Source organism: Eleutherodactylus coqui, chromosome 1 (assembly GCF_035609145.1).
Source record: "Eleutherodactylus coqui strain aEleCoq1 chromosome 1, aEleCoq1.hap1, whole genome shotgun sequence".
In the NCBI taxonomy this organism is placed as follows: Eukaryota; Metazoa; Chordata; class Amphibia; order Anura; family Eleutherodactylidae; genus Eleutherodactylus; species Eleutherodactylus coqui.
In genome coordinates this window covers 125531926-125556739 of record NC_089837.1, presented here as the reverse complement: position 1 = coordinate 125556739, position 24814 = coordinate 125531926, and the positions used below count along the sequence as shown (strand labels likewise).

Here is a 24814-nt window from a genome sequence, read left to right as displayed (position 1 = left end):
TCTCCACGATCTAGCCTCTTTCGGCACACTGAAGTGCACTGTGTAATGTTGTAGCAGAGCTGAAGGTCGTCATTTACCTGTTCATTTTATGTTGTTGCTTTACTTATGTGTGTTTTGGAAAAATGTTATTTGGCACAAATGGCTTTGCTACAGGCTCAATTTTCTTTTATCCTAAGGCTAACTTCACACAGGCGGGTGCAATATTGGGCAGTGATTCACAGCCTGATATCGCACTCGTGGGAAGTAGCGAGGCGCTGCCAGCCGTGGTGGAGGCTCATAGAGTTACTCCCATTGTTTTCAATGGGGAAACCTTTCATCGCACCACGTTCACCTAGTACGTGGTGTGAATCTGCCGCAAGCCGCATTGAAAGCAATAGGAGATGCGATGCGAGAGAACGGCCAAAGATAGGATGTGCCGCGAATTGTTCCAAAGAATGGTGTCCATATTCATGCATCTCGCAACGCACAAATCTTGCATTGCTTTCTTGCCCCATGTGAAGCTGGCCTTAGGGTAAGGTTAGAGGCTTGTAAGAGTAATGTTACCTTAATTTTGGAGATTGTAGATACTAGCTCACAGAGAGCCACTAATCTTATTAGCGCATATGTCTAGAAAGTAAAACGTATCAATTGCCGCTTCTTCACACGCTCTACAGCACCCTTTGGACTTTATTCACCAATGAAGAAGTGGCATTCATTTATTTAGTATACCTGGATGGGAGTTTAGGATGCCGTAGCGCAGGCGCTGGAGCTGGCATGTTTAAACCCTTAATGCTTTCGGGCGTTAATGTATGCCCTCCAGCGTCAGGAATTATATGGTACAGGATTGGGGGCAGATGCCATCACATGCATGGCAGGTGCTGGTTGTTTCTGACAGCTGACACCCACCTGCAAGACACAATCAACACTCACGCTGAACTTTTTTTTTTCCTTTTAAGCCCACATAGGGAACTTGAGCTTTGTTTGATTACTTCCACACTATATTGCAATACTTCATATTGCAGTAAATTGTATTTTTAACAATAGTCTATTAAAGGGGTTGTCTAATACAGGCAGAAGGCAGCTTTGGTCGGCGCCATGGAGACGGGGATGCCAACACCGGAGGGGGTAAGTGTATAACTTCTGTATGGCCAATATTTAATGCACGATGTATATTACAAAGTGCATTAATATGGCCATACAGAAGTGCTTAACCCCACTTGCTATCGCGGGACAACCCCTTTAAGTCCTGCCACAGGCAGAGTTTAACCCCTTAACGACCAGCCCATAGTGTTTTTACGTCCTCCCGAAGTGGGCTTTATTCTCTGAGGACGTAAAAACATGTGTCCTGCAGAGAATAAAGCCCCTCGGGCTGTGGACGTGACAGCTCCATGCTGTCGGTGTCCGCAGGTAGCCGACAGCATGGAGCTGTCATCCCGGGCTGTTCGGACCCCTTCCCCGGCATTGCGATCGGCGCTATCCAATCGATAGCGCCGATCGCAAAAAAGTAAATAAAACTGCAATAAAAGTTAAAGATTCAGCTGCTCTGATGGATCGGATCCATCGGAGCAGCTGAAATTACTCACCGAGGTCCGCGGCACGACTCCCCGCTGTCCCGATGCTCCGGGCGCCTTAGCCGTCCTCCTGCGCATGCGCGCCAGGCGGCATTACGTCAGCCGCATGCGCAGAAGGCCTGGCGGCGTGGGAGACTTAAAATCTCCTGGCTCCCGGCTACCTACAGGAGGCAGGTGATGTCAGCGGGGACCCCGGTGAGCGGTTCCCGGTACCGCGATCATCGTTATCCAATGGATAACGACGATCGCGGAAAACTGAAAAAAAGTGTAAAAAAAGAAAAGTTTCACCTCCCCCTCATGGATCGGATCCATGAGGGAAAGTGAAAATACTCACCTCAGGTCCGCCGATGTCCTCCGGCTGGTGTCGGGACCCCCTGCTGGCTTCTGCGATGTGCCGATGTGGCGCACATGCGCAGAAGGCCGGCGAGCCCGGCAAATTCAAAATCTCCCTGCACCCGGCTGTCACAGTTAGCCGAGTGCAGGGAGATATGACTGGGGACCGCTGTATGCGGTTTCCAGTCATATGATCACCGTTATCCATCGGATACCCGTAATCATATAAAGTTAAAAAGTCAAAAAAAAAAAAGTTAAAAGTTAAAAAAGTTAAAGTTTCATCTCCCCATACAGATCGTATCCGTAAGGGGGGATGAAATTACGTACCCAAGGTCCCGGATTTGTTCCCTGGTTGGATGTTCATCCGCGGCCCTTACCCCAGCTTCTGCGCATGCGCCCGTTAGCATGATGGCGGACACATGCGCAAAAGTGAAAGATTGCCCAAGAAATGTAAAATCTCCCTGCTGCTGGCTACCAAAGGTAGCCAAGAGCCTGGAGATGTCACGGGGAGCCGCGGTATGCGGTTACTGGTCACGTGATCGCCGTTATCCAATGGATAATGGTGATCACGTAAAAGTTCTTTTAAAAAGTGTCAGTTTGATCTCCCCTCACCGATGCGATCGGTGGAGGGAGATGAACCATCTTCTCGGAGGCTTCCGCATTTGAATCCAGATGCGATTATCCTCCATGGACCCTTCCGGCTGCTGCGCATGCGCCCGCCGGCAAAATGCCGGACACATTCGCAGGAGCCGGGGAGCCCAGGAAATTTTAAATCTCCTTGCTCCCAGCGACCAACGGTCGCTGAGTGCTTGGAGCAGTGACCGGAGGCCTCGCTGAGCGGTCCTCGGTCACGTGATAAAGTAGCGATCTAACATTAGGCCGGTCACACATGACCGGAGAGGAATTACGGGTTCTGCATGCGCTTGATCAGCGGTAATCCACGGATCAATCACATGCATTGGATTACACAATTCCCCCCAATTAGCGGGTCGGAATTATGCAATCCACTCGCAGAAACAGAACACAGCATGCTATATTTTACCGCGGATATCCGCGACCTAGAGCCCATTGTGCTCTATGACGGCGGATATACTCGCAGCCCATGTGCAAACACATTGTGTATGAGCTGCGGGTACCCGGGTCATCGCTAAGCTACGGTGTGGGAAATGCAAACAAAAAAAAAAGAACTGCGCATGACCGCCTGTGTGAGTAGGCAGTTATGCGCAGTACTTTACGCGGCCGTACGCAGGGTCACAGATGAGATCCGCTGCGCGCCTCCGCAAGCAGATTCCACCTACGGCCGTGTGAGCCCGGCATTATTCAGACCGCTATCTGTAATCCGTAATTTACAAGAAGCCCCGGGAACGCTCGCCTTCCTGCAGTTCCAGGAGCAGCTTGTTGAGCGCCTTCTCTGTGAGACCGCTGCACCGCAGCAAGATTACAAAGCCTCACAGCGCCACTTTTTACACCCCATCCCCGCCGCTGAGGTCACGAAATACCCACCAAAATACATGAGAGGAGGGGGGATACCCGGTTTTCTTGCTCCATGTGCCCAACCCAACCAGCCTCCGTAATTACCCCTGTCTTCGGACATAAAACGCAGTTTATATTATTACCTTTATCTAATAATTAGGGAATGCCAAAAAATGGGGATGGCAGGGAAGGAGGTGGGGGGGCAGGGATTATTTTTAGGAAGTCAAATTTTTTTCCGTATAAGTGGGCAATGGGGCCTTGAAATTATTCAGTTGTGCCCTGAAATCCAGCGGGCATTCCCTCCATTATGGGCCTAGCCATGTGTCCTGTAAGTAGATTAGGGCCACAAGGGGTATGTTTCTGAACTCGGGACAAACGGGGGGATCTATTTTGGGGTGAACGTCTTCATTCCTATGTGTGCTGTACAAAAAAAACAGTTTTTAAATTGACAAAATTGCCAAAAAAATGAAAATCGTAATTTTTTCCTTTTGCTTTGCTTAGATTCATTCAAATACTGTGGGGTCAAAATACACAGTACACCCCTAGATGAATTTGTTAAGGGGTCTAGTTTTCAAAATGGGGTCATTTGTGGGGGTTCTCTATCGTTTTGGCCGCTCAATGGCTCTACAAGTGGGCAATGGGGACTGGAATTTATTCCGTTGTACCCTGAAATCCAATGGGTGCTCCTTCCATTATAGGCCTAGCTATGTTTCCTTTAAGTAGATTAAGGCCACAATGGGTATGCTTCTGAACACAGGACAAACTGGGGTATCCATTTTGGGGTGAACGTCTTCATTCCTATGTACACTGTACAAAAAAAACCTGTTTTTAAATTGACACAATTGCCAAAAAAATGAAAATCATAATTTTTTCCTTCTGCTTGCTTGGCTTAGATTCATTCAAAAACTGTGAAGTCAAAAAAGTCATCGTACCCCTAGATAAATTCGTTATGGGGTCTACTTTTCAAAATGGGGTCACTTGTGGGGGTTCTCCATCGTTTTGGTCACACAATGGCTCTACAAGTGTGCAAAAGGGCCTAAATCTCCTTCAAGCAAAATTTCTGTTCCAAAAGCCACCGGTTGCTCCTTTCATTTTGGGCCCCATTGTGCATACAGACGTAATACTAGGGCCACAATGGCTATGTTTCTGAGCACGGGACAAACAGGGGTATCCATTCTGGGGTGCAAATCCTAATTTTCATGTGTACTATAGAAAAAAGTCCTGTCTTTAAAATGACATATTTGCAAAAATATGAAATTTTAGTTTTTCTCTTCTAAATTGCATTGACTCCTAAAAAAAACGGTGGGGTTAAAACACTAATGACACCCCTCAGTGAAAACGTTAAGGGGTGTAGTTTTTACAATGGGATCATTTGTGGGGGTATCTATCATTTTGACTCCTATGAGCCTTTCCAATCTTGGTTTGGTGTAGGAAAACAAAGTGTTCCTCAAAATGCTGAAAAGTAATGTTAAATTTGTACGTCTCCTAAATGGTTAAAAAAAAAAAAAGTTTTTCCAATGCGCGCAAAATAAAGTAAACGGATGGAAATATATATCTTAGCAAACATTTCTATATTATGTTTGCACATATTTGAGATATTGCAGTTGGAAATGTGAAAAAATGACGATTTTTTTCAAAATGTTCCCAATTTTGGCGCTTTTAATAAATAAACACAAATTCTATCGGTCTTTTTTTCCCACCCAGATGAAGTACAACATGTGGCGAAAAAACAATGTCAGAATCGCTTGGATATGCAAAACCTTTCTGGTGTTTTTCCATGCTAAAGTGACACGTGTCAGATTTGCAAAATTTGGCCTGGTCATTAAGGCGCAAACAGGCTTGGTCACTAAGGGGTTAATAAGCCATAATGCATGGCAGCCCTGGGAGCATGTGAACCCATCAGCTCTCCACAACTGTGTTGCAGGGGTGCTAGAGTGTGCCACCCCTTTTCCAGCTAGCTGCTTAGATGCACTGTCAATTTTGACAGGGTAGCTAAACAGTTAATGGCTCCAAACGCTGCATTTGCAAGTGAGTGTCAGCTGTCAGAAACTGCCAGCAACCAGTGGGCATGGATGGGGTTCAGCTAAAGGGTTAAATTCAGTATAGATCCTAATAAGATCCAAGAAGACAGCCTAATGCCTAGATTTCTGTTTTGTGACATGTCTAGCACTAATTGTTGCTTATTCCAATCTGTGTACAGATTTTCCTGTATGACTGCACCGAGGTTTCTCCGTACTCGCTGCTTTTCTTTGGAGGAGATATTTCCATTCAGAAGGACCAAGACCAGGACACTATCGCGGTTGATGAATGGATCGTCTTCCAGTCACCTGCTCGTATTGCTCATTTAGTTAAGGTAATTGTGACTTAATAGCTATTTACATTTTAGCCTTACAGCAGAATGCCATTTTCTCATCGTTGTCATTGGGGGACATAGCAAGACCTTGGATATAGCTCCTGCTACTAGAAGGCGGACACTAAGCAAAGAGTTAGTCCCTCCTACCAGATATGCCCCCTCCTGCAGGCACTGAGCTAAATCCATTTTAGCTTAGTGCCTGTAGGAGGCAGACCTCCTGCTCTGCAGGCCTTATCTGCTTTAATTATCTTTACTTTTTTTCCCCTCTTCGTGGGAAACGGAAATGAGCTAACTTCCCTGATTATCCACAAGTGGGTAGGGTAAACAGTGCTGCCTCAGACATGCTGTTACTCCCTCCTCCAAGGATACAAACCTCGCTCACGACCTGAAGTCTGCAAGTTCAATCCTTAAGGTTGACTCAGCCTTCCATCCTTCCGAGGTCAGTAAAATGAGTACCCAGCTTGCTGGGGAGGTAAAAGATGACTGGGGAAGGCAAACCATCCTGCAAAAACAGTCTGCCAAGAAAACTTCACAATGTTACATCACCCTAGGAATCAGTCATGACTCAGTGCTTGCACCAGGGGACTTGACCTAATTGTCCTGCCCCACAAAAAAAAGTCCATATGTCATTTTTGGTGTACCAAGAATGCCCTGAAAAAAAGTAACACTCCCAACCCTGCTCCACCCCATAAAAATAGTATTTTTTGTTTTCATTTCACCCCACTTTAAATGTTTTTCAGTACGTTACATGGTGAATTAAATAATACCATTAAAAAAAATACTCCTCCCACAAAAAACAAGCTCTCAAACAGCTACCTTGATGGGAAGCATATAAAAGTTACGGCTCTTGGAAAGCGAAGATGAAAGAACGGAAATAAAAATAAATCTCTGGTCTTCAAGTAGAACTCCAGGCACAAGATGAAAAGTCAGTTTTTTGCCAGGCCAGTGGAGTTCTGTATCCGTTTCTGCTGTGCTTGGTAGACAACATATGAAACGCTCGATGTGCTGGGGTTGGCCATTCTAATATTTCCTATGATGGGTCATTGATAGCGCAGTAATGTTGTCTTGGCTTCCAAAAGATTTAGCTGTAGCCTAGTAGAGGACTCCAAAATCATGTCTTTCAAATAAGTTTTTGGGAAATATTGCAGTCCAGGAGTGCCACCGCCAGCTGAATATTTATCTTTTTTTCTTGCCCAGAGTTAACATTTGGCTTTGGTTGCAGAGTCTTTTTTTAGAGTAGCAGATAAGCATTACCTGTCAGCAAATACTAATTCTTGTGTTCTGTTTACTGAAGAACTTAAAGACTGAGTTGGATTCACTTTTGAAAGAGAAGATTGAAAATCCTCAGCCGGTGGACTGGAATGATACCAAATCCAGAGACTGCGCCGTCCTCTTGGCTATCATTGATCTGATAACCACCCAGGAGAGTGGGCAAGCCAAGAACTTTAATCCTTCATTTCCTGGGCGCCTGTTCTAGGTGATGAGGTGCCATCTTTACTGCTGTACATACGACCTTTCCATGTATGCCTTGTTTATAAGCCAGTACTTGTACATGAGACCACTGTTGAGTCGTGGGTCTGCTCGTTACGCTCTTTATTTACAGGCTTGGCCGTTGTTGGTTTCTGTTAACTTTCCATTATTAGTTTGTATTTCATGATAGAAAAGTTCAACTAGTCATTGTTCCAGTAAGGTTTGAGCCGCTGTTAACCATTGCAAGGCCGGGCAGAATGTAATTTCTCTGTTAGATTTGTTTTTACTGTATATTTGTTAATATATAGTGTTTGATGCTTTTAGAAGCATTGTTCTAACGGCACGGATCCTTAATGCCTGCAAGTTCAGGTTTCTGAGCCAGTCTACTATTTATGTTCGTAATGAAATGTTTTGCTCATTCTGATGCCTTGCAAGTATTCCTTATCAGCAAATTTCAAAAGGTAATGCATCTTTTCCTTTAACACACAAATCTGGAATGTTATACATAATCTGATGGGTCCTAGATACAAGGTAGAAGATCCCGATGGTGAGATCTTGGCTTATTTACAATCTCCTGAACAAAAGAGCTCTATAGAGAACCTGAACCCCTTTGGCGCTGCACCTTGAAATCTGCCACGATGTTTGTTGGGGTAAAGAGGACCCTTCATCACTCTTGACATGTGGGTCTTAGTAAATGCTTATACTCCCCTTACCATAACAATTCTGTAGCATCTTTACTCTTAACTTTTGGTGCAACCCCTTTAACACTAGGAATGGTAAGTTATCCCCTCTCCACAGGATAGGGGATAACTTGCTGATCGGTGGGGGTCTTACTGCTGAGACCCCTTCCGATTTGGGGAATAGAGGTCCGGTCCCTGCGGGGGTTGCTTCTTTCCCCGCAATGACGTCACTCTGAATGGAGCACTTACTAAGCAAGCACGGTCAGCGCTCCATAAATTTCAATGGGAGCGACAAATATCTGAGCGGGTGCGCCGTTTGGCTATGCAGCAGTCCCACTGAAAGTGAATGGAGTGTGACCAGTGCTCTATTCAGTCTCCTTCTCACTGCAGGAGGTACGGTTACCCTGCGGTGAGGAAGACGAGAGACATGTGACCACTGTTCTTGAGGTCAGTGATGAGACCCCCAAAAATCAGCATGTTATCCCTGCTCCTGTGGATAGGGGATAATGTAATATGCTTGTACACCCCCTTTAATCAGTTGTCTATACATAATCTAATACTTGATAGTGTAAGGGCACACGGCAAGTATCAGAAGAACAGTACAACATAGACTTCTAACTACAGATGCTCCAGGTATCTATGAAAAGTAACATGTCAGGTGAGCTGCCCATCCTCCCTAAGTCCTGCTAATAGAAATCTGATGTAACCATCTTCCATGGAAATCCAGGAACAGTGCTGAGAGGTTGAACTTCCTATGGAGACCTTACAGTCTGTAAATGGGGGTTGAAATAGACCTTCACCAATGTGATCACATGAATCTGCCATCTCTCCTGCTCCTTTGTCTGCATTGTTCTACAGGGGTTAGTTGCAAATGCTGCCTTCATTTAGGAGGATACATACATACCACCCTCTGCCATTCAAGAGATAGAGGTGTACCCGATGGTACTTGCACGATGCATAACAACATTCATTTAGCAAGAAAATACAGGATAATGGTTATAAAATGCCCATTTAAAGGGACTATCTTCCTAAAGACATTGCTGGTGTATCACTAAGATGTGCCATCAATGTTCCACCATTGGGACTGATTGCCAGAACAACAGGCAGTGCTGCTAGGAAAGCGCCCTGTGAGTTCAGTTTTTAAAAAAAAGTCAGTGACCCAACGCTTTGCTAGCACTACTGCCACATTGTTCTACAGCACCATCAGCAAGACCTGAGTGATACAACTCCTTTGGGAAGAGGTGCAGCGTGGATGGACTGGTTCCCCGGATGCTTGTAACTTCCAAAACATGTGACTTAATATGTTAATGCTGTTATTACACGTCAATATCTTGTGTTTTCTGTACCCAATAAAAGAAAATACTTTTTTTTTTTTTTTGACTTGTGGCCATTTTGTCTTTTTCCATTGATTAATATCTTTCTGGGAAGAGGATGCGTTTCCAGACTTCCAGTATCGATCTGGTTTATGTGATGATCAATGTTACTAAGATAACGAGTTAGTAAATTGTGAAATGGAAAGATTTTAAGACAAATCCTCAGGTGCCAACTGGACTCCTGCAGGAAAACATTCATTGTTTATACCCCAAAAATATTTTTTTTGTCTCCCTTGACAGTACTGTTAATCTGTGCTGTTGTGGATGGGGTGCTGAGTAATATCCTATGACCCATTTGTCTGCCTACAACTCCCAATTCTTTTTGCATGCACTTTGTTTATCGCTCTCCATTGCTTCATATCAATACCAGTCTCCTTACCCCTCTGGCAGCGGTAAATTCCACATTTCTGGCAGCACTAAACATGGTTCCCAGGGAGTTCACTGTAGATGATGGAGTTAGATAATCTTACCATGGAGTCTGAAGTAGTAATGCTTGTTGTGAAGTCGGTCCTCAGCAGCGGTCTACGTACATCATTGCTGTCCCTTCCCACAGTGTAAGAGCACTTGGCAGAGGATCACTATGCAGACAATAAGGCAGGCTTCACACGGGCGATTAAAATGTGCATATTGTGACGCACAAACACGAACCCCATTCTTTTGAACTGGGGTATACGCATAAGCAATGTTTTCCTGCATGGCACCACAATATGATGCAGAAAACAAATCGCCACAGGTTTTATTTGGCTGAGTGATCTCGCATCGCAGCACCACTGTCTTCAATAGGGCCTGCGGCAGCGTTGGGAGCGTTGCAAGAACTCCCTAACCCGCTGTGACGGCCATGCCGGAGGATTCCTGCATCTTTGGGGATTTCACATTTGGGGGGGGGGGGGGGGGGGGTGAGTGCAATATGGGGGCGGTATTCATGGCCATATCGTGCTCAACTGTGTGAAGCTAGCCACAAGCGCATAAACGGCGACAGCCTTTTTACGCCCACTCTGTATAAGCGCCTGAATGGGCGTTTTTCCGTGATCACAGCCAGCGTTTTCTCATCCATTCACACGACCGCACATGTAATTTTTAGCGAAAAAATACTCCGCACCCTGAAAAACCCTCGCTCTGCCAAAATCCTCAGGATGCCTTCCAGTGTCTATATAGAGGCACCTGTAAGCTTTTTGCAGCGCTGGACGCTGCAAAAAATGTCTCCCTCTTCCTTCTCTTTCCCTGCTTCCATAGGACCCGCTGCGGACCAGGATTGGGCTGTTGGGGTTTTTTGGCTGGTCCGCGGCACCACCGCCACGTTAGTAGTGAATATTAGCAGGAGCCGCGGCTGATATTCACCAAGCGCTACTAGCGGTGCTGATCCCGGTGCACACTGTGACATCAGTGTGTAGCCAGGATCCCCCTCCCCTCTATTACTACTTGGGCTGATATAGGGGATACTATTAGTAATAGTGTCCCCTATATCAGCCCCAATAGTAATAGCATTACTACTAAAACTCTGCCTCCATATGACCAAAGCCCTGCTCCACCAGGCCATGGAAAAAATGGTCTTGTTTGAAGCTGGTCCCTAGTGCAAAAAAGGTTGGGGGCCACTGCTCTAGACAACAAATGTACTGGGGATGTTTACTATTTAAAACGGTCTTAAATATTTTGCACCACAGTTAGGGCCGGGCTCACACGACCGTGTGGTAATATGTTGCATACGAATTGTGGCGTCTTACAGATGTAGGAAACAAAGTATCCCTGCGTACGTACAGCATATTTTTCTGTGCGCGGTCCTGTACCAGTTCCGTGTTTTAGGTTTTGTTTTTTTTAGGCTTCTCATGTGCCCTAGCAACATGTGTAGAAAAAAAAACCAAAAAAAAAACCACTGCACCTATATATAGTGTAATTGCGTATGTACTGCATTCCAAACGCACCCAGAGAGAAAAGTGCTGCACGCAGCGCAATACGTAGTAAAATAGAACAGGCTGTTTTCTTACGCATGTAAAATACACAAATATACACAAGTGTAAATGGGACAATGAAAATCCATGCACTCATTCACTGCGAATTATGAGTGCGCAATACGCAATTCTAATTCATTCATGTGAGCCCGGCCCTTTGAGGTTTAGACACTTTGAGTTGTACCTGAAAAAGAAGCCCAGTGGCGCGCAGGTGAAACGCAAAGTCACTCCTGGGTGCCATGTGACGTCTCCTGTGTGCGCCCGCCTGCCCACGGGGGACACCGCTTAATACTGGCATCACTCTAGTGTGAAATTTTAAGCTAAATGACTATAAAAAGAAGTACTGCTGTACGACTTTTGCCCCTCTTAAAAGAGGGGCATTGAGACCCCGAACTGCTTGCATATTAGCCTGTTCATACATCAGCTGTACTTCCTGGAGTCCATGTGATGTCTGATGTTGGCCGGATGCTCTCCCTCTCGGAGGATGTACTTGGATACATAAGGAATAAGGACGTTTACAGTGGTCTACATAGAATTACTTAAGGTCTACCTAGAATTACCACAGTAATTCTAGGTAGACCTTAGTGGTGTACCTAGAATTACTTGGGTTTGGCTGCTAATGCCAGGTAAGTCCTGCATACATGTCTTTGTCACGATCTTCCGGAGCGCTGCCCGATATCTTTTATATAGCCACATCTCCTTTTCAATACAACATTCGCCAAAACTGCAGAAAAAAACTGACATCAACGAACAATAAATGGCATAAAGTTAGATGCATCAAAGATGCACCAGATTTATCATCCAGCACGAGCCGCTGATAACTCTGGCGCATCTTTAGGGTGCATTTATACAGGCAATTTTCATGCGAATGCAATATTCGTCATAGAAGCTCTGACAGATATCACACTTGCATAGATGCGATTGTTACGCGAGTGTGATGTGATTTGGGAGAGACTTATCACACTTGTGTGAAAATCTCCCATTATTCCCTATGTGAGTAAAAAAAATAAAACATCATACTTGCATGAAACAATGTATATGTGAGGGCAATGCTAATTTTTTTTTTTTACGCTCCCCAGGGAAGAATGGGCGCTATCACTTAAAACTAGACCATGCTTCTTGAAGTTTTGGGTCTGTCAGCGAGGAAGCGATAGATTCCACTCCAGGGTTCTAGCGAAACCTTTCCCTTGCATTAGTGAAACGGATTTACAGTTTACAATTGTGGAGTCAACTTCTTTATTCTATACTCCAAATATAATGTAAAACAGACACCAAAGTGGTGGCAGTCTCACTGGTGCGGGGGAACGGTTCCATTCTAGGGCCATGGTGCAGTTTTCAGTAAAACACTGAATGCTACCGAGCAGCCTTCCATCTTACATATAAAACACAATCGGTTTGGTTGTGTCGTATACAAATCCACAGTTCTGGTCCGATTTGAGTGAAACTTTGCATGAATGTTCTTCCGCACGCGACGAACAATACTAGTTAAAAATCAAAAACTCACCGACTTCCCCTGTAATTTTCGTTGCCAATAGCAACCAATCACAGCCCAGCTTTAATTTCTTATACAGCTGAGGTAAATTGAAAGCTGCGCTGTGATGGGCTGTTAGAGCTCAGCTTTGATTTCTTATACAGCTGAGGTAAAAGGAAAGCTGCGCTCTAATTGGTTACTATGGGCAACACAGATTTTCTTTTGGACAGCTTTCATAAGAGTGGGTGATCATTTTTGTGGCCCACTTTGTATATTCCAGGACTGCTATCACTGCAAACTGGCGTGGTAACATCTTTTATGCAGAAATAACTTTGAAAGCCCAATTTTCAATAACCAATCCCTGCACTTATATCGCCGTGCAGCGCATAGATATATTACCTAGTCGGAGATATAGGTCTGGAGTCCTAACATATACCTCGGATGGGAACCTCAAAATGCAGTGTGAACACGTCCTAACTCCTTAGAAGAATTTTAAAAAACAACTAAAAACCCTCAATGCTGTATGAAATGATCCCCAGCAAAAAAAAAAAATTTTACGTGCCATGGATTTGGCACAGAACTGATCGATACCGATGTTTGGGTATGTTCACATAGCGGGAAACTTGCTATGGATTTCATGCGGAATCCACCTCAAGTCCGCAGCAAAACTGTCCCATTATTTCCACTATAGGCTATGCAGCATGCATTTTTTTCTGCTCCCGTCACCTTCCACGACAAGCGCCAGGGGGACATTGCTGAATCCCCACACCTGCGGGGATGAGTACAGCTCTGGTTGTGATTTTAAGCCAGTTGGACCTATTGCTGGTAACTAGAGTTGAGCGAACATACTCTGCTGAGCTTGATGCTCGTTCGAGTATTAGCGTACTTGATGGTGCTCGTTACTCGAACAAGCATCATGCAGGGTTCAACCCCGCCCCAGTTTTTGGCTCCTCCCCGCAGCGCGCGTCAGGGAGAGGGAGAGAACACGAACCAAGGAAAGAAAAAAAAGCTCGGCACCCGGCGTCCCACGTACAGAAATGCTTGAGTCTCCCATTGTAGTCAATGGGGTTCGTTACTTGAGTAGAGCTCTCGAATTTTACGAAAAGCTCGACTCGAATAACGCGGCCCCGAGCATTTGGGTGCTCGCTCATCTCTACTGGTAACCAAACAGCCCTTTGAAGTCCACAGAGCAGATTTACTATTGAAAATATGTCAGGTAATTGTATTACATTTTGCGCCACATTTATGGCGTGTTTTAAACACACTTCGCTGTTTGAAAAAAGGGGCATGGCCTAATTGCTACTCCATGCGCCAAAACGGGCCTCAAACTAGGGCCATTAATAGGTGGTATAAACAGACTAAAGATGTCATCCAGCAGAGCTGATGCTAAATGTAGCACATTTTAAGACTGTCTAGTCTCACTATTAAGGGCAGATTTTCTAACGCTGCCTCTGTCTTTGGACATCCATGTAGGCATGGGCTTGGAGAGTTCAGCGCTGGCACCTAATGTCAACCCCTTTAAGTCCTTCTTCCTTTGAGCTTAATGATGTAACAGGATGATTAGTGTCCACAGTGACCCCACAGCGTTGTGAGCCAATGTACTCTTCTACGTGTCCATTCCATTTTTAGCCCTTCATAAGCTGATTGCACAGATACTAATCATACCGGTAAGAATTCACAACCACAAAACGCTGCTTTACATTAATATTTTATGTACAGTTTGCGCAAATGATAAAAGATCACAGTATTCTGTATTAGAACTGGAATTAATCTAACATAAGAATTACCCAGTGCCAGGTAGGTCCCCAGTATAAAACGTACACAGGTGTATAAAGAGCGAGAAGGCACATGGTGCTTGGCCCCAGGACAGGTACTTGCTAGGGTTAGAACATCCACTACTAGCACAACGATATAGGGTCCTGTAAACAATGTCCCTTTAAGCGTAACTCCAGTACAGTTGTTGTGGAACTACAAGTCCCAAAGTGTTCTGATGCTGGCAGGCAAAGATATGAGATAGGTGGCATCATACATAGAACAGAAGTAGCGTCACAGGTTAGACCGCCAAGTACTGCAGATCTCACCAGTGCTTCAGAATTTGTACCTGTCCCTAATAAAAACAAAAAAAAGAATTCTTTGTGTTTTGCGTCTTGTAATTTTATTTGCGTTTTGTTTAAAAATAAACCTCATTCTGATTGTTGTAACTATAAAATATAAATAGGTAAACTGACCGGACATACGAAGGAGGTTCTCCTCATCGGGGCGGGAACCTGTGTGTCATAAACTGCAACATGGTGACTCCTGATGTCCACCAAGTTCTCAGAACTTTTTTCCAATGTCTTATCTCTAAGCTACTTTGCCAACGGGCTGTAAGGCCAGCGCCGTCCTGTTTGTATGTACACTGCTATGCGTGGTACGTGTCACTTGTTATAAGCTTCTATAAATAAAAGCAGTCATTAAAAAAACTTCCTAAAAGACAATGGCTGCATTTATTATGCAGTTTATTCCAGGTTTTGGCGCAGATTGCGCTACTGCAATGTCATAAGTGTGGAGCAGCGGGCAGAGTCTCTCGTAAATGGTGCAAGATTTGCTGCTACTAGCAGAACAGATTTGATTTACTCAGATAAAAATGTGACACATTTATTTAGAGCCTTTTTAATAAAGTTTGCGAAAATCGCTAACAGCCTCCCATACTTCCTGGTGTAAAAGATGCCAAATAAGGACCGGTATAAAAATAATAAAAACTTTTGGCTTTGAGCAATTGGATAGAAGTTGTGCGAGTCATATTTTCGCTCTTGGCACTGATGCTACTTCTAGTGATGACTGACAGGAGTCCAGGACTAACAGCAGGCGCCCCCATCAGGAGAGATGCATGCAGTAACCTAAGGATTTTTTAAAAAATATTAAATTATAGGGTTTTCCAGATTAGCTAAAAAAAAAAAAAGTTAGAGAACGCACTCCTGCGACTCCCACTAGTCATGTCCACGGTCTCCGAAACCTTGTCCAAGTGCATGGGGCTGAAATGCAATCTCAGACACAGATAGGGGTCTGTTTCTGGAGCACAAAAGTAGGCCGTTCCTTCCCTCACGTCATTCAAGCCCCTCTAATAGTCACATTCTGGAAGTCCTCCTTTTAACAACAGGTATGTAAAATGTAATAAATATGACATTAAGGCTACCTATAGTGATCACAATATTGCTCCAAAGCCTGAACCTGCTCAACCCTGCCTGTCATATTGTACTGGTATAAATGATTTTCGAACTTGCTAAAATCCACATGTCAGTTGGCATTCATAACGTGGTCGCACCTCTAAGCACAAACATTAGCCCTAATATCCACGGAGCGTAGTCGGCATCTTCTATGACCTCACGGTGAGTACAAAACAGGATGATCCTACGGATCTGCATACCATTAGCTTTCTTTAGAGTCATTTGCTGACTTACTAGGTTTCAAGAGCTCAAGTCTAAACTTTCTGAAGTCACTTCCATAGATAAAAAGGTTAAAAAAACGTGTGGACCGATCCGCAGGGAGCTGTCATATAGACAGTACAGCACGTGTGGGGTTAAGTCCGTCAACCGGGCCACATCATTTCATGCAGAAGTCCTAGGCGAGTCATAACTCTGGTCCCTTTTACTTCACTACACAGTGCTGCTACTATAGTGCAAATCCTGCAGCAAAGATATTGCTAACAACATGACTTTAGTCCTACACGTTAGTTTCCAGTGCCAGCAAACGTCCCATTCGCTCCATGTTCTTCTCTATTGTAGCTTTGCAGGTTATTTCCTTAGCGCATTCAAGGGGGAACCAGCCTCTTTCTCCATCCCTCAGTCGCTCACCCTCATACCATCCTGAGAAGAAAAAGTTCATAAAAAATGTTACTACTTGGTAAAATTCAATTTTTTTGCCTCTTAACTATCAGAAGAACTATAGGAAATATGACTTGCATTAGTTGAGAAACAGACTGGAGAGGTTGTAAAAGGGAATGTGCCAATATATAAAGTTATGCCCTAACCACAGCATAAGGGACAACTTAATAATCAGTGAGGGTCTCACCACTGGGACCCCCACCAAACCCAGAGAACAGCAGTCCTAACACTCCCCTGCATAAATGCAGCACCAGTTGCACCATTCATGTCAGTGGAAGCGCCGTAAACTGCAGAGTATAAGCGCATATGTGACCGCCGTTCCATTCATACGAGGACCTTCAGTACCCCTGTTCTCGGGATCAGTGGTTGCACTCCCACTGATCATAAAGTTATCCTCTATCCTGTAGAAAGGGAGTAACTTTATATCTTGGCCAGCCCATTTAAGGCAGGCCCTATTACTCCACATAAAGGACAGTACCAGCACTAGTAAAAAAGGCAGGTTTAAATGATCAACGGGATGGCCCTCTAACCAAGTAGGCAGATTGTTCAGACTTTGCTGAAAGGGGTATCTGCATCTTTGCAAAAAAAGAAGCCACAATGGATGGGAACATCTTTGTATAACCGGCTGATGGTCCGGAAACAGCCGAGCACGGCTGTGCCGTTCAGGAACTCCAATTCACTTCTATGGGAGTTATGGAAACATTATAAGACAGCCCGCTCAGCAGTTTCCATAATTCCTCAACACCCCAGGCTAGAAACAGTGCAGGCCACAACTTGAGATGGGTGTGGGTCTCATCTACAAGACCTGCACCTATCAGATTCTCATGCAATATCCCATGGATATGTCATACAATGTACAGATGGAAATACCCCTTTAAAACCTACTGCTTTGACAATAGAACATAAGATTTTCTGCACCATGACCATTTAAAGGGAATCTGTCATCTTCTACGAACCCCATAGCCTATAGTAATGACTGCATAGTAGATGGTGTAATTTATATACTTCCACCACTGTGCACCCCCAAACCAGTGGCTAACTGCATATAGCATACTGGGGGAACACACATAATAGACAGGACTGGACAGATGTAGTCAATTTTAACTTAAGACCTAAAGGGGTTGCACGAAGATCTAAAATTCTCTTAGTCGGAGACCACTAGTCTAGTCCTTAGTCCACATGGGTTCAGGGCTGAGGCAAGCACATATCACATTTTTCTACCATTCTATGGAATGACACATGGCATTGAATGTCAAGGAGGAGACAATTACATCTTGGACCCAACTGTCTCTGCAGCATTTGCATCCATGCTGGGACCAATTATTGATGGTAGAAAAAGGAGTGCAAAAAAGTCATAGAATTTATTTTCCCAACTCACCATCATTGACTTTCTGGTAGATCAGGACGACGTCAGCAACTTGCAGGGATAGCTCATCTGGCTGTTTGGCGGTATAGGTCCGGATAATCTCCACTTGTGTTAAAGCTATGAGAAAAAATATAGTGTATAACAAACTACACTTCTCAAAAATAATTAAGCGTCATCATCACCCATTAGATCTCAGAGAACTTCAGCGTCTCCAGACACTTTCATACCTGTGCTCAGTGTGAACCTGCTCTCAGCAGTGACGAGAACAGGGCGCCAATGGCATACCTGCCAATTCTGGTGCTCTCTGGAGAATGCCAAGCTAGCTGCAAGGTGTTGGGCTGTTAGCACAGGCACCACTAGAGGATGTCGGGCCCTGATGCCACCCTCATGGAGTCTGTTTATAACAGTTTGGCCAGAAACATGCAGACTAGTAGCCCACTGGAGAGGCCAGTGGCAGTGCTCCACCTGTTCCTCCTCACACAAAGGAGCAGATGCTGGTCTGAGGCCCTTCTTTATGTTCTGGTATCTGTTATATGTTAGTGGAGTTCTCTCATGAAGACAACCCCTCTAAATAAGCCAAATTAGGGTATAATGATGTTAGCAATCACCGATGAGCATCCTACGGTCACAATTTGGAACCCCCTCCAAAACCTAGAACATAAAGCCACTCAACGAGAACAGCTGTTGGACTACAGCCATCCTTGTATCACGTGGAAGACCATTCATCTGAATTGCTGCTATGCAATCGTACATTTCCACTGCATTGTTTGGCTGGCCATGGCTTTCCCTAGCAAAATCTGTCATTTGCTGGGGGTGCTGAGAGCTTATCGCTGTGGAGTTGGCATTTTGGAAGGGTTTGTAAGAGCAGTGAGGGGATGTAGAAGTTGTAATCACACCAAGAACCTGATATTTGTGGGGCCCAAAAGCCCCCCTGCCGTTGAATACTGCCATTCATAAATGGTCAGCCAGGCACGAGCTACAAAACCCTGACAACTCGCAGTAAAACAATTCGCTTTTTTTTTTACGCACAAGTTCTTGGCTGTGAGCAATAACTGCACCTTCAACCGTGCAGTGCTTATAGACCCCGAGTCCTGCTAGACTAGTGGAAGCAACAGATGTCCCCTTCCCAAACGTCTGCATGGTTACCGACAAGTACAGGATACATGAAACGTCCCCTGCGAATCATTACATTATTTCCTAGTTCTGTCCACTGATAACCAACATTTGCGCTACTTATGCTGCAGCAAATATTAAAGGAACACTCAAAGCAAAATGTATACACGGGGGAAGTAGAGCAACTGCTCGTGGCATCTAGTTCACCTATTTGGCTGCTATGGGCAATTCCCATACTTTTTCTCTCTCATGGATTGCATTATGCCTAGTGCGGGGCATGGCAGAATTACAGACCACCAAAGAGAGTCCTTGTACTAGACCCCACTATAGGCATAACACGGTGCACCCATTTTGCCAATAGTTTTCCCTTTAACGCAGAAAAAGAGAAATTGTATTAACTCATCTTCCTCCCCACTGAATTAGCAGCAGGAGGCTGGACTCTGTAACAGGAAATCTGCAGTGATGTCAAAATATGGGGATTTCATGTGTGCGGAAAAGCTGTTGGATTCAGAAAGCCAGAGGGATCCCCCTGGCCCGGAGCCCACTTCAGTGCAGAAAGTGTTCACTGATAGGTTAAGGTGTTACATCCAGGGCTATAGCATGCAACACTATACAACATATAGCATATCATTCACTTAACTGTCTTGTTACATACTGGAAATTTGTCAGTAATTTATTTTTTTTTAAATGTGATAATTTTGTAATTGAACAAAATTGCATTTATTAAATGCTTGTATAAGGCAATATTGTGTTAAAATAGTACATTTTTTTACTATTTATAAACATATATATGAAAAGTGGTGGGAGCGGGGGGTGCGGGGCAGAGCATCCACTTTTATAAAGTGCCTATGACAGGTTAAATACATCTTGTGTTACCATCTTAGGCCTCATGTCCACGGGCACGCATGGATTCCCAGTGCAGACTCCCGCAGCGGTTTCCAGCCGTGTCTGCAGCCACAAGGTTAAAAAGACATTTACTCACCTGTTTGGATGCGGCGTGGATCTTCTTCGTCACAGCCGGATCTTCTTTAAGCTGCACGGCGGATGCATTCAGACGTGCTGGTGGTGTGCCGCACACATACGCCGTGCCTTTTTTTTTAAAAAAAAAAAGGTCTCCTGCTTTCCTGCGGATTCGTGGCACAGTTACCGTGTCATCCACAGCTGTGCAGGAAAACCGCAGAAAAAGGAGCATGCTGCGGGTGTTTTCCCGTGCGTGCGGTCTGAACGCTGGGGAAAAATGACATCTGCAGGTATGTAATTACCTGCGGATGCCCAATGATACCCTATGGGCATGCGGATCGCATGCGCAGGAGACCCGCACAGATTTTTTAAGTGCATTCTTCCGGTGGACATGAGGCCTTAGAGGCTGGTCTTAAGTATACATACTCCCTAATCATCATGTTGTGTAATTTAACAACAGTTTTCCAATTAAACAATAGGGGGCAGTGTGAGACAGTAAAATAAAGGTGGACTCCTTACTGGTTCTATCCATGCTTTCTTTCTCCGTGCTTTGCCCCAGTGCGGTGATCCAGCGTGCTCGGTCACTCCTGTAAGACACAACCTTAGAGTCAGACTATTGTGATCTACTTGTTTAGCTTATGCAACTAAAGAAGAAGAAAAAACGAACTGCCTTCCAAAGCCAGAAACCAATACAGAAATCACTGGATATGCTTCAGCATTAAGATATGCTATATTGTACCTGTGGGGCAGCCATGCACAACCTGTGGCCGTCAAGGACAAGATATTCCATAATTGATACAGTCCGAGGCTACATCTGAGCCCCGCTACAATGCCCAGCACTCGCCTATTTCCGTGGTGCTCTCCTTGCACATATGTAAGTAACGTTCCTCCTCAAGAAACTTACCCCACAGCAGAAGCTATCCGTAACAGATTGCTTTTGCCGGGAGACACAGGAGCGGCGCCTACATACATCAGCAATGTCTTTATATATTCGGTCCGTTATAACAGAATGCACAGATTATAAAACTGTTATTTACTGATACATAACAAAAAATGCAATGAGGTACCGAATATTAGAATATTGCTTTCATGGGAGTATTTATACGACTCACACTTGCAGTGTATCCATAGAATTTGTGAGAATTGTCTAATAGTTGGGGGTTCCACCTCTGGGTCCTCTGAATATTACAAATTCTGTGCCAAGCACAATTTATGGTGGTCCAGTAAATAATCAGGAGAGGGCATGCATGAATTATGGAAAGGCCAAGCAAGGCTCCCTGGGGTATTAGACTATATAAGTGTTACAGAATACACCCAATTACATTCTCAAAGTAAACTAGAAGAGTTCAAGAGGGGCCTGGAAGTCTGAGTGTAACAGTACTACCTGCTATAGTCACTAGATTACCGGAGATGGTTTGTTGATCCAGGGATTATTCTGACTGCTATTCGGAAAAGAACTTTATCCCTAAAATTAGGAAAATTGGCTTCTACCTCATTGCCTTCCTCTGGATCAATATTGCAGGATAATGAGGTGAACTGGACCAACATTATATACATACATATTATATATATCTATATCTATCTATCTGTATAAATATCTTCTTCAAGCTTACATACTACCTTACTATGTTAGAGCTGCAAATTTTCCAAGAACAGTTTGCTCACTTCAATATTATCACAGCATTTTAAGTCTCACTTTCATGTATTACTTTGCTAGAAACATGTGCTATATATGTACCGTATATGTCGGGGGGGGGGGGGGGGGGCTCTTATGTGCCCCCCAAAGCAGGTGTTGTAGCTGGTAATCCCATCATGTCATGATACCAGCAGCGATAGCTCTGCAACACTTAGAATTTACTGACATTCTGTCATTAACAATCCGTATGCACCAGGGAGCCTCGGGGTTAAGTGCAGGGAATGAAGTGATAGAAAACAGATACCTGGGGCACCAAGAACTGAATCCAGCTCACGGTCCCAGAAGAGCAACGCAATCAGCTTCCTCGTCCTTACCAAGCAGACGTAAGGAATCGCATAACTATCGCTGTGATCCAAGTCATGACTTCTCAGTCTTTCTTCTGGGGCCTCACCAGCTACAACAAGGTGATAGTTGGCTCTATGGCTCCTGTCCTACAACATAGAGGCCCACAGAGGTCCCTACTGAATATATGCCATATGCCCATAAGAGAGATTCTGTACAGTGCTGAAAAGTGTCCCATTATGGGATGAGAAGAATCACTTTGAATTTAAATTCGAACAGTCCAAGTACAAATAGGTAAAGAGGATTTCCAGCCAACATATACAAAGAGCCATGTATTAGCAAATTAGAAGCTAAAGAGATTTTTATCATTGAAGTTTGAAGATTATAAGAGGGTTATAAGACTCTGCAAAGCCATAGACATACATACAGTACAAGAACCCCCAGTATTCACTGGCTACCCGGGGATCCAGTGCTGAAGCTTCAGTGGTCCGCCACCGGCCCCTAATTACAGGCGGGCAGTTATGACGTTTCACACTGCAAGTGATCGCTGCAGTCAATTGGTGACTGTACCAGTCATGTGCTGCACTCCTGGCATCATGCCTTGCATCACCCAGTTTTGATGCCAGTAGTATAACACATGATATTGCGGTCATGGATTGGCTGCAGTGGTCACATGGCTATTCGTCAACTCAAACCAAAAGGACCGCATATCTATGTGTTTTAGGGCTTATTCAGACGACCATATATCGGCTGGGTTTTCACGCCGAGCCGATATACGGTGTCCTTGTCTGCAGGGGAGGGGAGGATGGAAGAGCCAGGAGCAGGAACTGAGCTCCCACACCTTCCCCGCCTCTCACCACTATTTGCAATGGGGTGGGGGCGGACCTAAGCGCCGGGATGTAGCTCCGCCCCCATCTCGCCCCCTCCTGTTGCAAATAGTGGCAAGGGGCAGAGAGGGGGCGGAAGCTCAGTTGCTGCTCCTGGCTCTTCCATCCTCTTCCCCCTGCAGACAAAGACACCATATATCGGCCGGGTGTGAAAACCCAGCCGATATACGGTCGTCTAAATAAGCCCTTAGACATTTGCTTTTCTTTATTTTGCAGCAACAGAGAGTGGCGGTGACCGCATGAAGCCATACTGAGCTGTCTGAACAATGAACTGATTATAAAGGGTTGTCTGCAGGAAAGCCTGAGCATCAGCAGCTCTCAATAAGGGGGATCTACAACAGAAATGTAAGATTACACCCATTAAAGCCAAGACCTCTAATATGGACATCGTTAAGTAGACAACCCCTTTAAATGGTAAAAATAAGGAAAAATGCTTTTTTTTTAAAAGCACACCGTTACATATAGTGTATCTGTCCACAAAATTACTGGGAACAGAATATATAAGTTATGCAACATAGTGATAGATTTTACTTACAGGGTCTCCGCTCCCAGCAGCATCTCCACCTCGTCTCCAGCGTAATTGCTTCGGATGGTGAGTGTGAAAAGGTGGTTTGCTGAGCTTTGTTTCGAGTAAAGGATGGGCGTACTGTTCTTTAAAGGAGAAGATGGCTCTTCAGTATCACACGACTCAACATGGAGCTGGTCCAGCATGGAATAGTCCGTCACATTGTAGCTCTCATCACTGCAACAGAACAGAACATGTCTTTGTGAACCAGAGTCTTCCAAAACATAAGTACTATAAAACGTACATGACACGGACTCACAGATACCTGGTACTACATAGTCCAGCACAGCGTTACTAACACTTTGGCTTTTTTCTCTAGTTCTTGTTAGTAATAGGTCAACTTATAATCTAATTGTAGTATTTAAGAGTATACTTATCAAGCAACATTCCAACTTTTTTTTTCTACAAAAACCCTGCAAGACTGCTTTCCAGATAAATTCTAAAGAGCATCGAGGGTAATGGGACCTTTGATATCTGATTGGCATGGTCCCGTTAATAGGAGTAACCCAGCTATCAGCCATTTATGACATATTTTAGGAGTGTTATAAATGTCTATCATCAGTATTCTCCTTAGTCAAACAGATACAGGTAAACACACTGAAATTAGAGGCTATGGAAACCTTTGTGCATGGAAAATCAATACATACATCTTACTGAGTCCCTACAGAAAAAAAATGATGCATTTTTTTTTTTTTGCATCGAGTTTTACTTCTCATGCATTTAGAAAGTATCATACTTGGTTTACAAGCTCTCCTACATTTACATTTCTGACTTGGGGGAGTTCCCAGCACGGATCAGCTGGTCTCTCTCATGAATGTACCCAAGCTCAGCTACCCCCTTTCCCTCTCCTCTTTCAGAGGCTGTGTAGCATAACCACACCCACTCAAAACTGCACAGCTATCTCTCTGTGTAGCTGCTAGTGGTTCCCCCTCACTGCTGATAAGTGCAGACAATTTACTTGAAGTGAATTACAGCCCGCTGTAATAGTTCTCTGCTTTATGTTGTATCACTCTCCTCCACCATCCCTCAGCACTGTCATACTGTCTCTGTAATAGCTCAGGAGAAAGGCACCGAATGCACATGCACAAACAGTATACAGAATTTGCTAAAATTTCAGTCTTCCAGTCTGCAGTGCCTTGAAGAATAATACAAGCATAGAAATTAAATAGTCTAAAATTTTTAATGAAAATTAATTACCAAAAGTCCTCATTTCCAAAAACACATGGATTAAAAAAATCTATACAATAATCTATATAATCTAATCTTTAATCTATATCAATATTTACTATATACTGCATGCAAATCAGAAAAGGGAATTGTGTAACTAGGAGGGCAGGATACATAGGAGAAAGAAACGCTAATGATTATTTTTGCTATTCTGGGAATATTTTTACATGAACTCACTACCTGTTTACGGCACAGATAGGAAACAT

General features: G+C 44.3%; 2 protein-coding genes across 2 annotated transcripts in view; one reads left to right on the top strand and one right to left on the bottom strand.

The window, feature by feature from the left end:
* Positions 1-9234, top strand: part of DHX36 (DEAH-box helicase 36) — a 40818-nt gene extending 31584 nt beyond the window's left edge. The window contains exons 24-25 of the mRNA XM_066600122.1: positions 5557-5709; positions 7004-9234. Coding sequence (XP_066456219.1) covers positions 5557-5709; positions 7004-7186 — 336 coding nt within the window. The 3' untranslated portion in view covers positions 7187-9234. The remainder of the gene's footprint in view (positions 1-5556; positions 5710-7003) is intronic.
* A 5107-nt stretch (positions 9235-14341) lies between these two features.
* The window catches only part of ARHGEF26 (Rho guanine nucleotide exchange factor 26), a 129284-nt gene continuing 118811 nt past the window's right edge, over positions 14342-24814 (bottom strand). Inside the window, exons 12-15 of the mRNA XM_066600111.1 lie at positions 23352-23558; positions 20471-20538; positions 17891-17995; positions 14342-16494 (exon numbers count right to left, since the gene is read on the bottom strand). Of these exons, the coding sequence (XP_066456208.1) occupies positions 16352-16494; positions 17891-17995; positions 20471-20538; positions 23352-23558 (523 nt within the window). The 3' untranslated portion in view covers positions 14342-16351. The remainder of the gene's footprint in view (positions 16495-17890; positions 17996-20470; positions 20539-23351; positions 23559-24814) is intronic.